Source organism: Heptranchias perlo, chromosome 18, assembly GCF_035084215.1.
Source record: "Heptranchias perlo isolate sHepPer1 chromosome 18, sHepPer1.hap1, whole genome shotgun sequence".
In the NCBI taxonomy this organism is placed as follows: domain Eukaryota; kingdom Metazoa; phylum Chordata; class Chondrichthyes; order Hexanchiformes; family Hexanchidae; genus Heptranchias; species Heptranchias perlo.
The window spans coordinates 46,606,099-46,624,439 of record NC_090342.1 but is presented as its reverse complement, the minus strand read 5'-3'; the positions used below and the strand labels follow the sequence as shown (position 1 = coordinate 46,624,439).

At 44.9% G+C, this 18,341-nt stretch overlaps 1 protein-coding gene across 1 annotated transcript in view; it reads right to left on the bottom strand.

Moving 5' to 3' along the window:
• The window catches only part of LOC137334837 (A disintegrin and metalloproteinase with thrombospondin motifs 20-like), a 423,984-nt gene that overhangs the window by 228,889 nt on the left and 176,754 nt on the right, over window positions 1-18,341 (bottom strand). Inside the window, exon 11 of the mRNA XM_067999860.1 lies at window positions 12,851-12,955. Coding sequence (XP_067855961.1) covers window positions 12,851-12,955 — 105 coding nt within the window. The remainder of the gene's footprint in view (window positions 1-12,850; window positions 12,956-18,341) is intronic.

Sequence of the window (18,341 nt, the reverse complement as noted above, 5' to 3'; positions counted from 1 at the left end):
AAGATTACTTGTTATTACACACTTTACAGCACATCCTCCAAAACAGATGAATGGGAGGACATTCTCACACCTGGTGGAGAAAAAAATTGGAATACTTAAAAAGCTATCCACCGAAGTGGCCTAAACTGGACATGTCATTACGTTGCCTTGTAGGAATGTAAATTAAAGAAATATATACCAAGCATCCCCATTCATGTGCACGCCAACAATTCAATCCAATTACTTACACCCGCAACAGCCAAATCTTTAAATAACATTAGTGAGAAAAAGCTCCTGCAGGGGTGTCGATATAATTAGAAAGGCCACCCTAATAAAGAAGATCAGTCCCCCCTACTTTAATATGGTGTGCAACTCATAATGATGGCTTCAGTTTGACTGAGGTTTGAATGCAGACACTTTTCTTAGTCAGGTGCTGTCAAAGTGTTGAGCGTTAAGCCAGGGGTGAGAGGTGGAGGGTGGATGGTGTGCATTTTACTTGTAAATGTAAAAGTATTTTTTCTTTTAAAAAAATAATCCTTGTTATAATGGGCCGGTAGCCCCTCCAATGAGAGTCAGGCACTTGTTACTAATTAAATAATCTAAAGATTAGCAACCACTGTCTGAAAAGAGTAATGATGTGGAGATGCCGGTGATGGACTGGGGTTGACAATTGTAAACAATTTTACAACACCAAGTTATAGTCCAGCAATTTTATTTTAAATTCACAAGCTTTCGGAGATTTTCTCCTTCCTCAGGCAAACATTTGCCTGAGGAAGGAGAAAATCTCCGAAAGCTTGTGAATTTAAAATAAAATTGCTGGACTATAACTTGGTGTTGTAAAATTGTTTACAATTGAAAAGAGTAAAGCAGCTAAATATTATCTGGCTGTAAACTAAGGAATGATGCAAACCGAACATACAGCCACACAGACACCTTGACAAATAATAAAAGTGTAGCTGAACAAAGTGGTGATAACTGCACTCATCCACATTAAAGGATCCTACACCCAGGTGAGCCAGTAATGTCCACGTTATTGATTCTTTAACTCATACTTCAAAAAGAATAGGTAAAAGAGACTTCAACCTATCAACAGTTGGAAAAGCTAACATCATTTTACAAAGACAGTCTAAGGTTGGTGCTGTTTGGCGTCTCTGTCCTTTTGAAGGTCAGTCTGCAGAAATATTTAGTTTAGTATTTTTTTATATCTTCCAGACACTTCAGTGCCTGTTGACATGCTTTCATGGTGGTCAGGGACCTGCACCAGAACAAGCTCCACTTACACAATTTCAGGCTGACGCAACTGTGGCTGATACATGCCAGTCACTGAGTTTTGTGAATTCCAGTGGCATTTGGGCTTTGCAGGCTATTGTTGGGGGGTGGAGGGATTCACAACATTTCAAACAATGCCCTATGATGTCGTGCAGTGAGACAGCAGAGCAGTTTTTAAACAACCAATGAGTTCTGTGTTGTGTTGGTTAGAAATGTAAAGAAACCCCTGCAGTGGAGTTTGCTAGACAACATAAAGATTGCCTTTCTTTTCTTTTTCCACCAACTTTCTTTCCTTTCTCCTCAATGCATTGACTGCTTGTTGGAGTACAGTTCAACAGATGGCAGGATCCAATTTTCTGTCCTTTGTCTCCCCTCTTCTTTTGAAGGCACTGACTCTTGCTGGGTTCCTTAGGCACTGGCAGTCCTCCAGTACCTCATCCAACGAGCCGTTCTTCACGTGCGGCCACGTACAGCGAGTGTTTGCAGGTTATTCCACCATAAAGGCATCATAGCTAAGTCTTGAGTCGATGCCCACACACGTTTCCAACAGAGGTCATCAGCTGGCAATCCAGACTAGGAACTAAGGATTTTCCCCTCCTTAACCTATGGGTCCTGAGTCCAATTGTAGTACTCCACCACTGCTGCGTGTAAGATCAGCTAACTCAGCACAGACCAGTTACTGAACCGCACTAGTCAGAGTGATTCAGCGACTCACTGTCTTGATCCAGTTGAGCCAACAGAGAAGTACTGCCCCAGAAAGGATTTTACCCTTTTTTTGTGGTTAGTGCACATGTGAAAAACACAAAACAGGTCTTTCCAACCTGTTACAAAAAAGATTTTTACATTTGATCTCCTCACTGTTTCAGAGACATCAGCGACTTGAATATTCAGTACCAAACCGCAGGTGCCCATTACTTGGCATTGAGAACCAGAAATGGTGCAGATCTGCACTGATACTGTCCACCATTGGGAGCAGCCTCCTCTTCAATTTTTAGACCCAAACATTGCAGGTCTCTTGGAGAGTGAAGAGACCCACAGATTAAATGTTTCTTCCAGCATCTGAGAGAAGCATCCAAAGGCATTAAAAACACTTTAACCACAGCAAAGTGTCTCCTTAAGTAACATTTAGTGATGACTCTGATAAAGAAGCTCCTTTTAACTGACTGTATCTTTTATTCATTTTGTGCCCTAAATTTACATTAGAAATTTCCTTTCGCCTTTAGAGACTCTCATCGGCTCAGAACAAAACAGTACCCTGTGTCATTTGATCAATGTTCGGAAGCATCAGAGCAACCTTTTGGCGAATAAGCATGCATTAATTGACTTTTTTGTTGGGGGAGGGGGGGCAAGTTGATTAAAAACAAGGATATTGTAATGAAAAGAAAAACTGTCCCCCAAAATTACTCCAAAAATAAACATTATTAAAGATGTCAGAAATAATGAGAGAAACAGTGCTCGCGGGGTGGTTCACTAGTGCTGTGGGGGAGGGTTTAAACTAAATTGGCAGGGAGATGAGCACCAGGACGTAGCATCAGGAAGGAGAAACAAAGTACACAAAGGATTGGGAGAGTCAGATAGCACTAGAGTAAGAAATAGTACCGAATTAGGTGGGATCAAACTAAGGGAGAGTACAAGAAAGTCGAAGATAGATATAGAGTGCATGTGTGTAAACACATGAAGCGTGGTAAATAAGGTTGGTGAGCAAATAGTCACATGGGAATATGATATATTGGCGATATCGGAGACCTGGCTCGAAAAAGGGTATTAAATATTCCTGGACACAAGGTGTTCAGGAAAGATAGGGAAGGAAAAAAAAGGAGGGAGGGGGTGGTGGCAGTATTGATTAAGGTGCATATTGCAGTGCTGGAGAGAGAGGATGTCCTGGAGGGGTCATGGACAGAATCTATTTGGTTAGAGTTAAGAAACAATAGAGGTGCCATGACACTACTGGGTGTATTCTATAGGCCACCAACTAGTGGGAAGGATATAGAGGAGCAAATTTGCAGGGAAATTACAGAAAGGTGCAGGAACCATAGAATAATGATAATGAGGGACTTCAACTATCCGAATATAGACTGGGATATTAATAGTTTAAAGGGCAAAGAGGGGGAGGAATTTCTGAAGTGTGTTCAGGAGAACTTTCTTGATCAGTATGTTTCTGGCCCAAAGAGGAAGGAGGCATTGCTGGATCTGGTTCTGGGGAATGAGGTGGGTCAAGCGGAGCAAGTGTTAGTGGGGGAACATTTAGGGAACAGTGATCGTAGTATCATAAGGTTTAGATTAGTTATGGAAAAGGACAAGGAGCAATCTAGAGTAAAATTACTTAATTGGAGGAGGGCCAATTTCAGTGGGATGAGAACAGATCTGGCCCGGGTAAATTGGAATCAAAGATTGGCAGGTAAAACTGTAATCGAACAATGGGCGGGCTTTAAAGAGGAGATGGTTCGGGTACAGTCGAGGTACATTCCCACAACGGGAAAGGTAGGGCAACCAAAGCCAGAGCTCCGTGGATTACGAAAGAGATAGAGAGTAAGATGAAGGAGATGAAGGGGGCGTATGACAGATGTCAGGTTGATAATACAAATGAGAACCAGGCTGAATATAGAAAGTACAGAGGAGAAGTGAAAAAGGAAATAAGAGGAGCAAAGAGAGAGTATGAGACTAGACTGGCGGCTAACATAAAATGGAATCCTAAAGTCTTCTATGGACATATAAATAGTAAATGGATAGTATGAGGAGTGGTGGGGCCGAAAAGGGTCCAAAAAGGAGATCTATGCATGGGGACAGAGGGCATGGCTGAGGTACTAAATGAGCACTTTGCATCTGTCCTTACCAAGGAAGAAGATGCTGCCAAAGTTGCCGTAAAAGAGGAGGGAGTTGAGATGCCGGATGGGCTAAAAATTGATAAAGAGGAGGTACTAGAAAGGGTAGCGGTACTTAAAGTAGATAAGTCACCCGGTCCAGATGGGATACATCCTAGGTTGCTGAGGGAAGTAAGGGTGGAAATTGCGGAGGTGCTGGCCATAATCTTCCAATCATCCTTAGATACAAGGGTGGTGCCAGAGGACTGGAGAATTGCAAATGTTACACCCTTGTTCAAAAAAGGGTGTAAGAATAAACCCAGCAACTACAGGCCGGTCAGTTTAACCTCAGTGGTGGGGAAACTTTAAGAAACAATAATCCAGGACAAAATTAATAGTCAATTGGATAAGCTTGGATTAATAGAGGTAAGCCAGCACGGATTTGTTAAAGGCGCATTGTGTTTAACTAACTTGATTGAGTTTTTTGATGAGGTAACAGAGAGGGTTGAGGAAGGCAATGCGGTTGGTGTTGTTTATATGGACTTTCAAAAGGCGTTTGATAAAGTGCCACATAATAGGCTTGTCAGCAAAATTGAAGCCCATGGAATAAAAGGGGCAATGGCAGCATGGATACAAAATTGGCTAAGTGACAAGAAACAGAGAGTAGTGGTGAACGGTTGTTTTTCAGACTGGAGGAAGGTATACAGTGGTGTTCCCAGGGGTCAGTGCCGGGACCACTGCTTTTTTTGATATATATTAATGACTTGGACTTGGGTGTACAGGGCACAATTTCAAAATTTGCAGATAACACAAAATTTGGAAGTGTAGTAAACATTGAGGTGGATAGTGATAGATTTCAAGAGGAAATAGACCGGCTGGTGGAATGGACAGACACGTGGCAGATGAAATTTAACCCAGAGAAGTGCGAAGTGATACATTTTGGCAGGAAGAATGAGGAGAGGCAATATAAACTAAATGGGACAATTCTAAAGGGGGTAAATGAACAGAGAGACCTGGGGGTGTATGTGCACAAATCTTTGAAGGTGGTAAGACAGGTTGAGAAAGTAGTGAAAAAAGCATACGGGATCCTGGGCTTTATCAATAGAGGCAGAGAGTACAAAAGCAAGGAAGTTATGTTGAACCTTTATAAAACACTGATTCGGCCATAGCTAGAGTATTGCGTCCAATTCTGGGCACCGCACTTTAGGAAGGACGTCAAGGCCTTAGAGAGGGTGCAGAAAAGATTTACTAGAATGGTTCCATGGATGAGGGACTTCAGTTATGTGGATAGACTGGAGAGGCTGACATTGTTATCCTTAGTGCAGAGAAGGTGAAGAGGAGATTTAATAGAAATGTTCAAAATCATGAAGAGTTTAGATAAAGTAAATAAAGAGAAACTGTTCCCATTGGCGGAAGGGTCAAGAACCAAAGAATACAGATTTAAGGTGATTGACAAAAGAATCAACGGTGACATGAGGAAAACTTTTTTATGCAGCGAGTAATTATGATCTGGAATGCGCTGCCTGAAAGGACGGTAGAAGCAAATTCAATCGTGGCTTTCAAAAACTAATTGGATAAATACTTGAAGGAAAAAAGTTTGCAAGGCTACGGGGAAAGAGCGGGGGAACGGGACTAACTGGATTGCACTTACAAAGAGCAGGCACAGGGGCCGAACGTGCTGTAACCATTCTATGATTCGATGATTCCATGACTTAAACACAGCACTAAAAACAACAATTTGCATTTGTATAGCGCCTTTAAATTAGTAAAATGTCTCAAGGTGCTTCACAGAAGTGATTATTATACAAAATTTGACACATAAGACACGTAAGGAGATATTAGGAGAGGTGACCAAAAGCTTGGTCAAAGAAGTAGATTTTAAGGAGGATCTTGAAGGAGGATAGAGAGGTAGAGAGGCGGAGAGGTTTAGGGAGGGAATTCTAGAGCTTGAGGCCGAGGCAGCTTAAGGCACGGCCATCAATGTTGGAGCAAAGAAAATCAGAGATGTGCAAGAGGGAAGAATTGGAAGAGCACAGCGATCTCGGAGGGCTGTTGTGCTGGAGAAGGTTACAGAGATAGGGAGGGGTGAGGCCAGGGAGGGATTTTAAAACAAGGATGAGAATTTTAAAATCGAGGCGTTGTCGGACTGGGAGCCAATGTAGGTTAGCGAGCACAGGGGTGATGGGTGCACAGGACTTGGTGCGAGACAGGACACGGGCAGCAGAATTTTGGATGAGCTCACCTTTACGGAAGGTGTAAAGTCGGAGGCCAGTCAGGAGAGTATTGGAACAGTCGAGTCTAGAGTTAACAAAGGCATGGATGAGGGTTTCAGCAGCAGTTGAGCTGAGGCAGGGGCAGAGACGGGCGATGTTACGGAGGTGAAAGTAGGCGGTCTTAGTGATGGAGCGGATATGTGATTGGAAGCTCATCTCAGGGTCAAATAGGACGCCAAGGTTGCTAACAGTCTGGTTCAGCCTCAGACAGTGGCCAGGGAGACGGGAAGACCTGCCCCCATTCTCCATCTGCACGACCAGCCCAGCTGAGCAGAAAGTCAACCCTGTGAAGTCAAACTGTTTTTTCATCTGTCCTCAGCTGTTCTCGTGGCGACAACTGATAGAACCTCTCAACACTGTTCAATCGCAACATTACTGGGTAAATACCACTTTTGACAGAAGTAATATATTTTGTCAACACAAGTTGTCTCCTTATTTCGACAGCCAAAAATAAATATCCATTTGCACACTTGAAAACACGTTGGAGGTTAAATTGATTAACCCAGAAAACGGCCGCTATGATCACAATGCGTGATTAGCCCGCGCCTGTCGGTTACGATGTAACATTCATGCTGCCTGATCATTTCAATGATTTCTGTGTGCAGCCAGAGCTACCTGCACAGTTGATTGGCTGCACACACTAGCAGGGGGCCCAAAATAGTGGCCAGCACTACTGGAAGGCAGCCTGCACCTCTTAAAGGGGAGGTGCAGCGTTGCTGCAGGAAGTGCTGGAATTCATTAGGCAACTAACTCTGTGCTGCAGGATAGTGATGAATGGCTGGGCCTGGGAGAGATTGTACACCAAGGTTCTCGGATGGTGCAATAGAGGCCTTGGTGGAAGAGGTGGATGCACGAAGGGGCATCGTTTATCCGCAGGGGGACAGGAGGCCCTCCGGATGACAGTGATGATGAAGACACACCTTCACTCGACCTTACACTCGCAGCCACCAGCTCAGAAACTGACACCGAGCGTAGTTTAGAGGGTAGAATAGCGAAGGGATCCGCACGTGGTAAGACACCGGGCATAAGTGCGCAGGAGCCGGGGTGGGGGGAGTGGATACCGCAGGTGCCAGCTCACCGGAGGGCGAGGTCGCTCGCTAGTTCTGCACAGGAGTCAGATGAGGACTTCGATGGACCAGGCTACAGAAGAAGGCTGAAGGGCGTGCACAACCAAATGCTTGGTGCACTGGAAAGCCTGTCAGAAATCCTGTGCACAATGTCAAGGGGCATGGAGGAATCCACATCGAACTTGGCACAGGGCTTTGCGCAGAGCTTGGAGCCCATCCTTTCCCACATGGAACGGGTGGTCACCTCTGTCAGCGCACCTGTGGAACCCACCATGATGCAGCATCTGATGACTGATGCCACAGCTTCCATTGCAGCACAAACATCTGCCATCCAAGTTCTGACTGCTGCTTTTGAAGCTCAGACTGCTGCTATCGTGGCTCTGGGTTCCCTTGTGGAACGGAGCTTCCAGGGCATCACAGCACTCCAGCAATCTGTTCTCCAGCAGATCACCAGGATTGCTGAGGCGCCGCCCAGGAAAGTGACAGTGGCGTCATGGAAGACGAACCTGCTGCCCTCTCTCAGGATGATGTGGAGATGCCGGTGATGGACTGGGGTTGACAATTGTAAACAATTTTACAACACCAAGTTATAGTCCAGCAATTTTATTTTAAATTCACAAGCTTTCGGAGGCTACCTCCTTCCTCAGGTGAACGATGTGGAAATGAAGTCCTCGAAATGAAGTCGCATTTATAATTCACAGAACAATGCTGGTGATAACAGACAGTTTTTTCAACTGCCCGTTGCCAAGGCAATCAGTGTGCAGACAGACAGGTGTTACCTGCCAGGTCTCAGAATATACAAATCACCAAAAAAAACAACAAACAAAAAAAAACAGAGATAGAGAGGTAGAAACATAGAAAAGACAGCAACTGACCCGTTATATTAAAAACAGATAACATTTGTTCGCTGGTGGGGTAACGTGTAGCGTGACATGAACCCAAGATCCCGGTTGAGGCCGTCCTCATGGGTGCGGAACTACGCACCTACGTAGCATCCTACGCACTCTCATCCCACGTAATCCCCGCGTGGGAGACTTCTACTGCCTCCCAAAGATACACAAAGCCAACACACCTGGACGTCCTATCGTATCAGGCAACGGAACCCTGTGTGAGAACCTCTCTGGATACATCGAGGGCATCATGAAACCCATCGTACAGGGAACCCCCAGCTTCTGTCGCGACACTACAGACTTCCTACAAAAACTCAGTACCCACGGACCAGTTGAACCAGGAACACTTCTCACCACGATGGACGTCTCGGCACTCTACACCAGTATCCCCCACGATGACGGCATCGCTGCGACAGCATCAATACTCAACACCAACAACAGCCAATCTCCGGACGCCATCCTACAACTCATCCGCTTCATCCTGGATCACAATGTCTTCACCTTCGATAACCAGTTCTTTACCCAAACACACGGAACAGCCATGGGGACCAAATTCGCACCCCAATACGCCAACATTTTCATGCACAAGTTCGAGCAGGACTTCTTCACTGCACAAGACCTCCAACCAACACTATACACCAGATACATCGACGACATTTTCTTTCTATGGACCCACGGCGAGGAATCACTGAAGAGACTACACGATAACATCAACAAGTTCCATCCCACCATCAAGCTCACCATGGACTACTCCTCAGAATCAGTTTCTTTCTTGGACACACGAATCTCCATCAAAGACGGGCACCTCAGCACCTCACTCTACCGCAAGCCCACGGACAACCTCACGATGCTCCACTTTTCCAGCTTCCACCCTAACCACGTCAAAGAGGCCATCCCCTATGGACAGGCCCTGCGAATACACAGGGTCTGCTCAGACGAGGAGGAACGCGATGGACACCTACAGACGCTGAAAGACGCCCTAGTAAGAACGGGATATGACGCTCGACTCATCGATCGACAGTTCCGACGGGCCACAGCAAAAAATCGCGTAGACCTCCTCAGGAGACTAACACGGGACGCAACCAACAGAGTACCCTTTGTCGTCCAGTACTTCCCCGGAGCGGAGAAACTACGCCATGTTCTCCGCAGCCTTCAACATGTCATCAATGACGACGAACACCTCGCTATGGCCATCCCCACACCTCCACTACTCGCCTTTAAACAGCCACCCAACCTCAAACAGACCATCGTTCGCAGCAAATTACCCAGCTTTCAAGAGAACAGCGTCCACGACACCACACAACCCTGCCGCGGTAACCTCTGCAAGACATGCCAGATCATCGACACAGATACCACCATCACACGAGAGGACACCACCCACCAGGTGCATGGTTCATACTCCTGTGACTCGGCCAACGTTGTCTACCTCATACGTTGCAGGAAAGGATGCCCCGGAGCATGGTACATTGGCGAGACCATGCAGACACTGCGACAACGGATGAACGGACACCGCGCAACAATCGCCAAACAGGAGGGTTCCCTCCCAGTCGGGGAACACTTCAGCAGTCAAGGACATTCAGCCACCGACCTTCGGGTAAGCGTACTCCAAGGCGGCCTTCGAGACACACGACAACGCAAAATCGTAGAGCAGAAATTGATAGTCAAGTTCCGCACCCATGAGGACGGCCTCAACCGGGATCTTGGGTTCATGTCACGCTACACGTTACCCCACCAGCGAACAAATGTTATCTGTTTTTAATATAACGGGTCAGTTGCTGTCTTTTCTATGTTTCTACCTCTCTATCTCTGTTTTTTTTTGTTTGTTGTTTTTTTTGGTGATTTGTATATTCTGAGACCTGGCAGGTAACACCTGTCTGTCTGCACACTGATTGCCTTGGCAACGGGCAGTTGAAAAAACTGTCTGTTATCACCAGCATTGTTCTGTGAATTATAAATGCGACTTCATTTCGAGGACTTCATTTCCACATCGTTCACCTGAGGAAGGAGGTAGCCTCCGAAAGCTTGTGAATTTAAAATAAAATTGCTGGACTATAACTTGGTGTTGTAAAATTGTTTACAACTCTCTCAGGATGACAGCATTCCTGCTCCCATCTCCGCCAGTGTCCTTGCTGTTGCCTGTCAGGCATCCAGCCCAGACTGCTGCAGCCCAGGCCGAGATGGTGTAGTCTGAAGCTGGGCCCTCCCAGCCCAGAGCTGCTCGAGGTCATCCTCCAAGGCCATCTGCACTAGCCTCAACTGAAGGTCAGCAGCCTTCCACCACCCATGCTCCAGCCACTGGGGATGCACCTCGTAGCAGCACTAGGAAAGGTAAAGACACACAAGCGACAGGCACTAAGGGAATGCACAGGGTGATTAGTGTCAGTTTGTTTGAATCATTTGATATGTAAATCTATAAATGTGGTTATGAATTTGTATTTGGTGGTGGTTTTTATTTCTGTGATGATCTGAGGGAGGAAGCAATATGTAATCATAAGGAGGATGATATTATGGTCATGTGGGAGAGGAAAGGTAAGGAGTGTGGGACTGTTGGTGAATGGGGAGGTGCCTTTGAAGTTACTGGTATCGCTCATTAATCATCTGATCACGTAGAGCCCTGGCAGACAGGGCCTGTCTACCTTGATGCCTCCCTGCCTCTTCCTCCACTTCCTCTTCGTCTGGCTCAGGTTCTCGTTGGCTAGGCAGTGGCAAGGGCTTTTCCCTCATGATGGGCAGGTTGTGCAGCATTCAGCATACGACAACAAATCGTGATACCCGCTGAGCTGAGTACTGCAGGACTCCTCCAGAACAGTCCAGGTAGCGGAAGCGTTGCTTGAGGATTTCTATGGTGAGCTCCATGATGTTCCGTGTGGCAGCATGGCTCTCATTGTAGGCCTGCTGTACACGTGCCTGTGTGTTCCTGACCGGAGTCATGAGCCATTTCATGAGGGGATAACCCTTGTCGCCCAGTAACCAGCCTTTGCTGGTTGAAATATAGGTGGCACATTGGACTGCCGCAGAATGAAGGAGTCATGACCGCAGCCAGGATAGCGGGCACTGATCTGCGTGATGCACTGCATGTGGTCGCACACCAGCTGCACATTGAGGGAGTGGAATCCCTTTCTGTCCATGAATATGGCCGAGTTCAGAGCACGCATGGTAATATGCGTGCAGTCAATGGCACCCTGCACATGGGGAAGCCTGCAATGGGAGCAAACCCTCGTGCTCACTCCTGCTGCTTGTCTCTGTCAAGGGGGAACGTGATGAATCTGTTTCTGAGTGCGTACAGAGCCTCAGTGACTTCTCTTATACAGCAGTGCACTGCAAACTGCGAGATGTTGTTTACATCTCCATCAGCAGCCAGAAAGGAGCCAAAGCCATAAATATTAAGCACCACGGTTACCTAGATAGCTACAGGCAATACTGTCCCTGCCCTGTTCTGAGGCTGCAGTTGTGGCTGCAGCAGTTGACAAATCTCAGTCATGGCCTCTTTGGTGAACCGCAGCCGTCAGATGCACTGATCGTCACTGAAGTTGAGGCAAGAGAATTGGTCCCTGAAGACCCTCGTTGGATATGGCCTCCTGCTGAGTATCCTGTACCTCCTCCTCCTCCTTCTTCCGGCAGCTTGTCCTGTTCTGTGTGGCCTCTCTGGATGCTCCCAGTCATGTTCAATTCCCAGAGGAAGCCCTAGCAGGCCACCCATGTCTGGAAGCAACTTTGGTCAGCAAACTGTTTTAAATGCCACTAACAGCACTGCAAGACCAGCCAGACCACTCTCTATAGAATATTGCAATTTTCTCAAAGTATAGGAAACTTCCACAAACACCCACAATTGTACCAGCAGCCGGAATAACTAATCCAGCAACTAACCTGTAACTCCTGCTCGATCCCTTCAAGTAATGCTGGTGGGGGGTCCTTCATGCCCTTTAACTCCTGTTCAGCTGTGCGAGGTTAGGACAGCGCATTGGCTGGAGCGGGGAGTTCGAAAATGCCGTCGGCTGCTTCAAATCAGCATTGCACACTGATCTCCCAACTCTACATGCTTCCGGCATTTGTTAGACCACCTTTACCAAGATGGCATCCTGCACACGTCACGCCGGAAGTGTGCGCGCGCATTTCAGGCGTCATTTTCGGGGCTTAGCTGTCCATGGAGCGCCTACAAGATGGGCGCTACATGATCCAATTTAGCCCCCAATGTCTTTGTTTTAATATATTTAAAGCATTGAGCAGAATGACATTTATCATGTCCAACAGAGGCACATTGAAACCAATCTGAGGACCCTTTGACACTCTGTCAGTGCAGCTGATGGAGGGACCCTTTGCTCTCCCACTACACCCCAGCTACACCCCATAATGTAAACCAGCCCAGCTCCTTCTTACCTCAGCATGCATCACAGGCCTACTCAAACTGGGATCTATAGTTCTGCCGTCTGGAATAAGGGAGCCAGTTGTAACAATGTTACGGTGGGCAGGCAGCTTACTGACGTTGGTCTCCCTTGACCCAGATAGAAAAACACTTCAATTCCTTCATGCAAATATCCCTCGTCTTCAGAGCATCAACACTTTGAGCTTACCATTCCATGGCCACAGTCAGTCCCGTCAGCCAGCGGCATGTGCTGTGTCCGGCAACCTCTGTGCACCCCTTCTGCACTTGTACACCACAGGCGTTTACATTGTTTCTGTGTGGAAAATGATTTAATTTATAATATGAACATACGAATTAAGAGCAGGAGTAGGCCATTCGGCCCCTCGAGCCTGCTCTGCCACTTGATAAGATCAGGCTGATCTGATTGTGACCTCAAATTTCCCATCTACCTACTATAAACTTTGACTCCCTTGTTAATCAGGAATCTATCTAACTCAGCCTTAAAAATATTCAATGACCCTGCCTCCACCGCTCTCTGGGGAAGGGAGTTCCACAGACTCACGACCCTCTGAGAGAGAAAAATTCTCCTCATCTCCATCTTAAACTGTGGCCCCTAGTTCTAGTCTCTCCCACAAGGGGAAATATCCTCTCAGCATCTACCCCTTCTAGTCCCCTCAGGATCTTATATGTTTCAATAAGATCACCTCTCATTCTTCTAAACTCCAGTGTATACAGGCCCAACTTGTCCAACCTTTCCTCATAAGATAACCCCCTCATCCCAGAAATCAGTTGAGTGAACCTTCTCTGAACCGCCTCTAAAGCAATTATGTCCTTTCTTAAACAAGGAGACCAAAACTGCACACAGTATTCTAGATGTGGTCTCACCAATGCCCTGTACAACTGTAGCAAAACATCTCTACTTTTATATTCCATTCCCCTTGCAATGAATGACAACATTCCATTTGCCTTCCTAATCACTTGCTGTACCTGCATACTAACTTTTTGTGATTCATGTACTCGAACACCCAGATCCCTCTGTACCTCAGAGTTCTGCAATCTCTCTCCATTTAAATAATATACTGCTTTTACATAAGAAAGAAATAGGAGCAGGAGTAGGCCAATCGGCCCCTCGAGCCTGCTCCACTTCCTGCCAAAGTGGACAAGTTCACATTTTCCCACATTATACTCCATCTGCCAACTTTTTGCCCACACACTTAACCTCTCTATATCCCTTTGCAGACTCCTTATGTCCTCTTCACAACTTACTTTCCTACCTACCTTTGTGTCATCAGCAAATTTAGCAACCATACATTCAGTCCCTTCATCCAAAGTCATTGATATAGATTGTAAATAGTTGATGCCTCAGCACTGATCCCTGTGGCACTCCACTCATTACATCTTGCCAACCTGAAAATGGCCCATTTATGCCTACTCTCTGTTTCCTGTTAGCTAACCAATTCTTTATCCATGCTAATATGTTTACCCCCTACACCATGAGCTTTTATTTTGTGTAGTAGCCTTTGATTAGCACCTTGTCAAAAGCCTTCTGGAAATCCAAGTACACCACATCCACAGGATCCCCTTTATCCACATTGCTTGTTACTTCCTCAAAGAACTCTAATAAATTAGTCAAACACGCTTTCCCTTTTACAAAGCCGTGTTGACTCTGCCTGATTGCACTGAGATTTTCTAAGTGCCCTGCTATAACCTCCTTAATAACAGATTCTGGCATTTTCCCTATGACAGATGTTAAACTAACTGGCCTGTAGTTTCCTGCTTTCTGTCTCCCTCCTTTCTTGAATAGAGGAGTTACATTCGCTATTTTCCAATCTGATGGGACCCTTCCAGAATCTAGGGAATTTTGGAAAATTAATACCAATGCATCTACTATCTCTGCCGCCAGGATGAAGCCTGTCAGGACCTGGGGACTTGTCACCTTTAGTTGCAAATGTATTAAGTTCCTCCCTCCCATTCACCTCCTTATTCACAATTATTTCTGGCATGTTATTTGTATCCTCTACATTGAAGACGGACGCAAAATATCTTCAAGTCATCTGCCATTTCCTTATTCCCCATTATTAATTCCCCAGACTCTCTCTCTAGAGGACCAACACTCACTTTACTTACTCTTTTCCTTTTTACATACCTGTAGAAACTATTATTATCTGTTTTTATATTTATAGCTAGCTTTCTCTCGTACTCTAATTTCTCCCTCATTATTCTTTTAGTCATTCTTTGCTGTTTTTTATATTCTGTCCAATCTTCTGACCTGCCACTAATCTTCGTGGAATTGTATACTTTTTCTTTCAATTTGATACTATCTTTAACTTTCTTAGTTAGCCACGGACAGTACGTCCTTCCCCGAGAGTTTTTCTTTCTCACTGGAATGTATCTTTGCTAAGTGTTATGAAATATCTCATTAAATATCTGCCACTGCATCTCCACTGACCTATCCCTTAACCTAATTTCCCAGTTCACTTTAGCCAGCTCTGTCTTCATGCCCTCATAATTGCCCTTATTTAAGTTTAAAACACGAATCTTAGACTTACTTGTCTCTCCCTCAAACTGAATGCGAAATTCAATCATATTGTGATCACTGCTACGTAGATGCTCCTTTACAATGAGGTCGTTATCCTGTGTCATTACACATTACCAGATGTAGAATAGCCTGCTCTCTGGTTGGCTCTAGAACGTGCTGCTATCAGAAACTGTCCTGAAAGCGCTCCATGAACTCATCTTCCAGGTTACCTTTGCCAATTAGATTCTTCCAATCTATACGTAGATTAAAATCACCCATGATTATCGCTGTTCCTTTCTCACAAGCCCCCATTATTTCTTCCTGTATATCCTGTCCTACAGTGTGGCAACTCTCTATTTACTTTTAATAGCACAAAAATATGTTGCGCAAAGCCATCTTCCTTATTTTTTAATTTCTTTAAAAAAATCAGATTGTACATACTATTCTTCCAAGTTCTGAAGATTGGAGGAAGTGGAAGTTTAAAAAAAATGTTTATGAACTAGTTTTGTTCCAAAATTCCGTTTACCTGTGAAATATGGAGGCGGTCATGTGACAAAATAATTAATGCTCATTTTAAAAATGTCAACAAAACTTCCCATGACAAGTTTCATATCATTCTTGTCCATAATTCCGGCATAATATATTTATTTTGAATTTTAATTTGCCTCTACGTTATTTGTTTCAACTCCTTTTCTTTCAAAAGCATCAGAAAAACCATTTTAAAACAAGAATTTGGGCAATAGATTAAGTAACAAGTAGCACTGTATACGTATGGCATAGTTTCCCTATCTTAACAGCCATATTTGGTATTTTCTGGAGCTGGTATTTAAAGAAACAAAGTAAGATCTTGCATTCATTAAGCATCTCGCATGACCTCAGGGCGTCATTGCTACAGCCAATGAAGAGTAGTCATTGTTGTAATATAGGGAAACACAGCAGCCAATTTGTGCACAGCAAGGTCCCAAAAAACGCAATGAAATAATGATCAGGTATTCTGTTTTAGTGGTGTTATTTGAGGGGAAATATTGGCCAGGACACCAGGGAGAACACCCACTCTTCTTCGAATAGTGCCAAGCGATCTTTTTCGCCAATCTGGCAGACATGGCCTTGGTTAAATGTCTTACACTGCTGATGATAATCCATCATAAAAGAAATGGATTACTACCATCACCATTGTAAGTATCAGTTCCTGAAAATACCACATTTTTGTTTTAAATTAGGATGTAAAATCCTTTCATCCCTCTAGAGGTTACTTTAATTACACACAAACACCATCGGAGTCACAATAAAAAAAAGATTAATTCAAAATCACTAAAATGTGGGATATGTGGCTAGAATACCTTAATTACAATAGACATTGATTCTATCATTTTAATGAACACTGCTACTGCACCTTACAGCACCTTTGGATGTGCCAACAGACAGGTCTTTACCAGTCCAGATAGAAATTTGAGCTTAAACTTTTCATATTAGTTTGCAAACGTGCCAGAATTTTTTTTTAAATTCCAGCAGTTGGTTCCATAAAGAAACATCTGCAAAAGTGTGGTTCACAGTGACCTCAACTGCACCACATTCCAGGTTTTGATTTGGTTGAATGCATCGAACAAGTGTCTGTGTTTTTGGGCCTCAGTCCATATTTGTTCTTTCCAGGACTTGTACTGACCCAAAAGCGAGTTGTTTGGCATTCGCAATAAAAAAAATCTCATTCAATGACTTAATTACCCCTACGGGAGATCTACTCAGCAAGCTGATGGGCAGCAACGCGAAATAGTTTTCACACGCAACAACTGGAAGAATCCAGAGTCTATGATAGCCTTCGACCCATTTTTACTGTAGAATTGCTTCCAACAGAAACATTGATACCATTCAGTTGAGTTGGTGCCCCTCCCTTTTTTTGTAACCTCCTCCAGCCCTAAAACCCTCAGAGAACTCTGCCTTCCTCCAATTCTGGCCTCTCGTGCACCCCAGACTTCCTTCGTCCCACCATTGGCTGCCGTGCCTTCAGCTGTCTAGGCCTAAGCTCTGGGATTCCCTCCCTAAACCTCTCCACCTCTCTCTCATCCTTTAAGACACTCTTTCAAACCTACCTCTTTGACCAAGCATTTGGTCACCTGTCCTAATATCTACGTCATTGGCTCCACGTCCAATTTTTTTGTCTGTCTATGTGCCTGTGAAGCACCCTGGGACATTTTACTATGTTAAAGGCGCTCTATAAGTGCAAGTTGTACCATTACGGCCGCTCACCAGCAGTCAAAATAATAAGGCAAACCAACAGGAAGCAATAGTGACAATAGCCATTTACGTTGTTGCTTCTTTGCCTAAAGAGGTGCTGCTGTCTGCCTCAGAAGCACTGGTGTCTTCTATGGCGGCAGCATTGTAATACGACCAGGGCATACAATAAAGGGGATCTGTAAGTAGCTCATTTGTTACAGACATAAAATAGAAGCTATTCATTATTATTCCATTGGTGGATGCAGGATACAAGACTGCTTGTGTCAGCCATTATTAACAAGGTTACTGACCCAGGCACTCTGCAGTACTGAGTATGCCTGAACAATGTAACCAGCAGTGCGCATGCTAATGCAATGCCATCGTTGATGTAATCCTTGCAACCCTGAGGTTCTGCAAGATATAAAAAAAAACAGCTTGAAGGAAGATGCAGGAGCTATCTCACTTACAGGCCTCGTAGCTAAAGGCACTGCTCCATAGTGACAACAATCTCCCACGTTAGCTGAACTCAGTTAGAGAACTACAACTGGCCTCAGCAGCTGCTGGGCTAGGCGGGGTTGGGGTGAAAACAAAAATTAGCATGGGACCCTTGTCCAGATCGGAAACTGAGACCCTAATTGGAAAGTGCATATATATAGATGCCAGATGAGGACAGGTTGGGACCTGACTGCAATGTCCTCTGAGGTTGTATTGCTTGTTGACAGAGAAGCCAAGATTTTTCATGATCGGCTTTTAAGTAATGCCAATTGTAAAATCTAGGCTTGAGTGATTAGCTCACATGTAAAGAATGGCCACTTGAGTAAGGTACTGGAGGGCTGCCATCCTCTCCAGGGGAGCGAGGACAGGGGGAGGGGAAGAGAAAACTGGATGAAACAAAAATAATAAAGATATGCAGCAGGTGAGTTTGTGTGCACTACTATTCCATTTAATATGCTAGGTGACATTGCGGTGG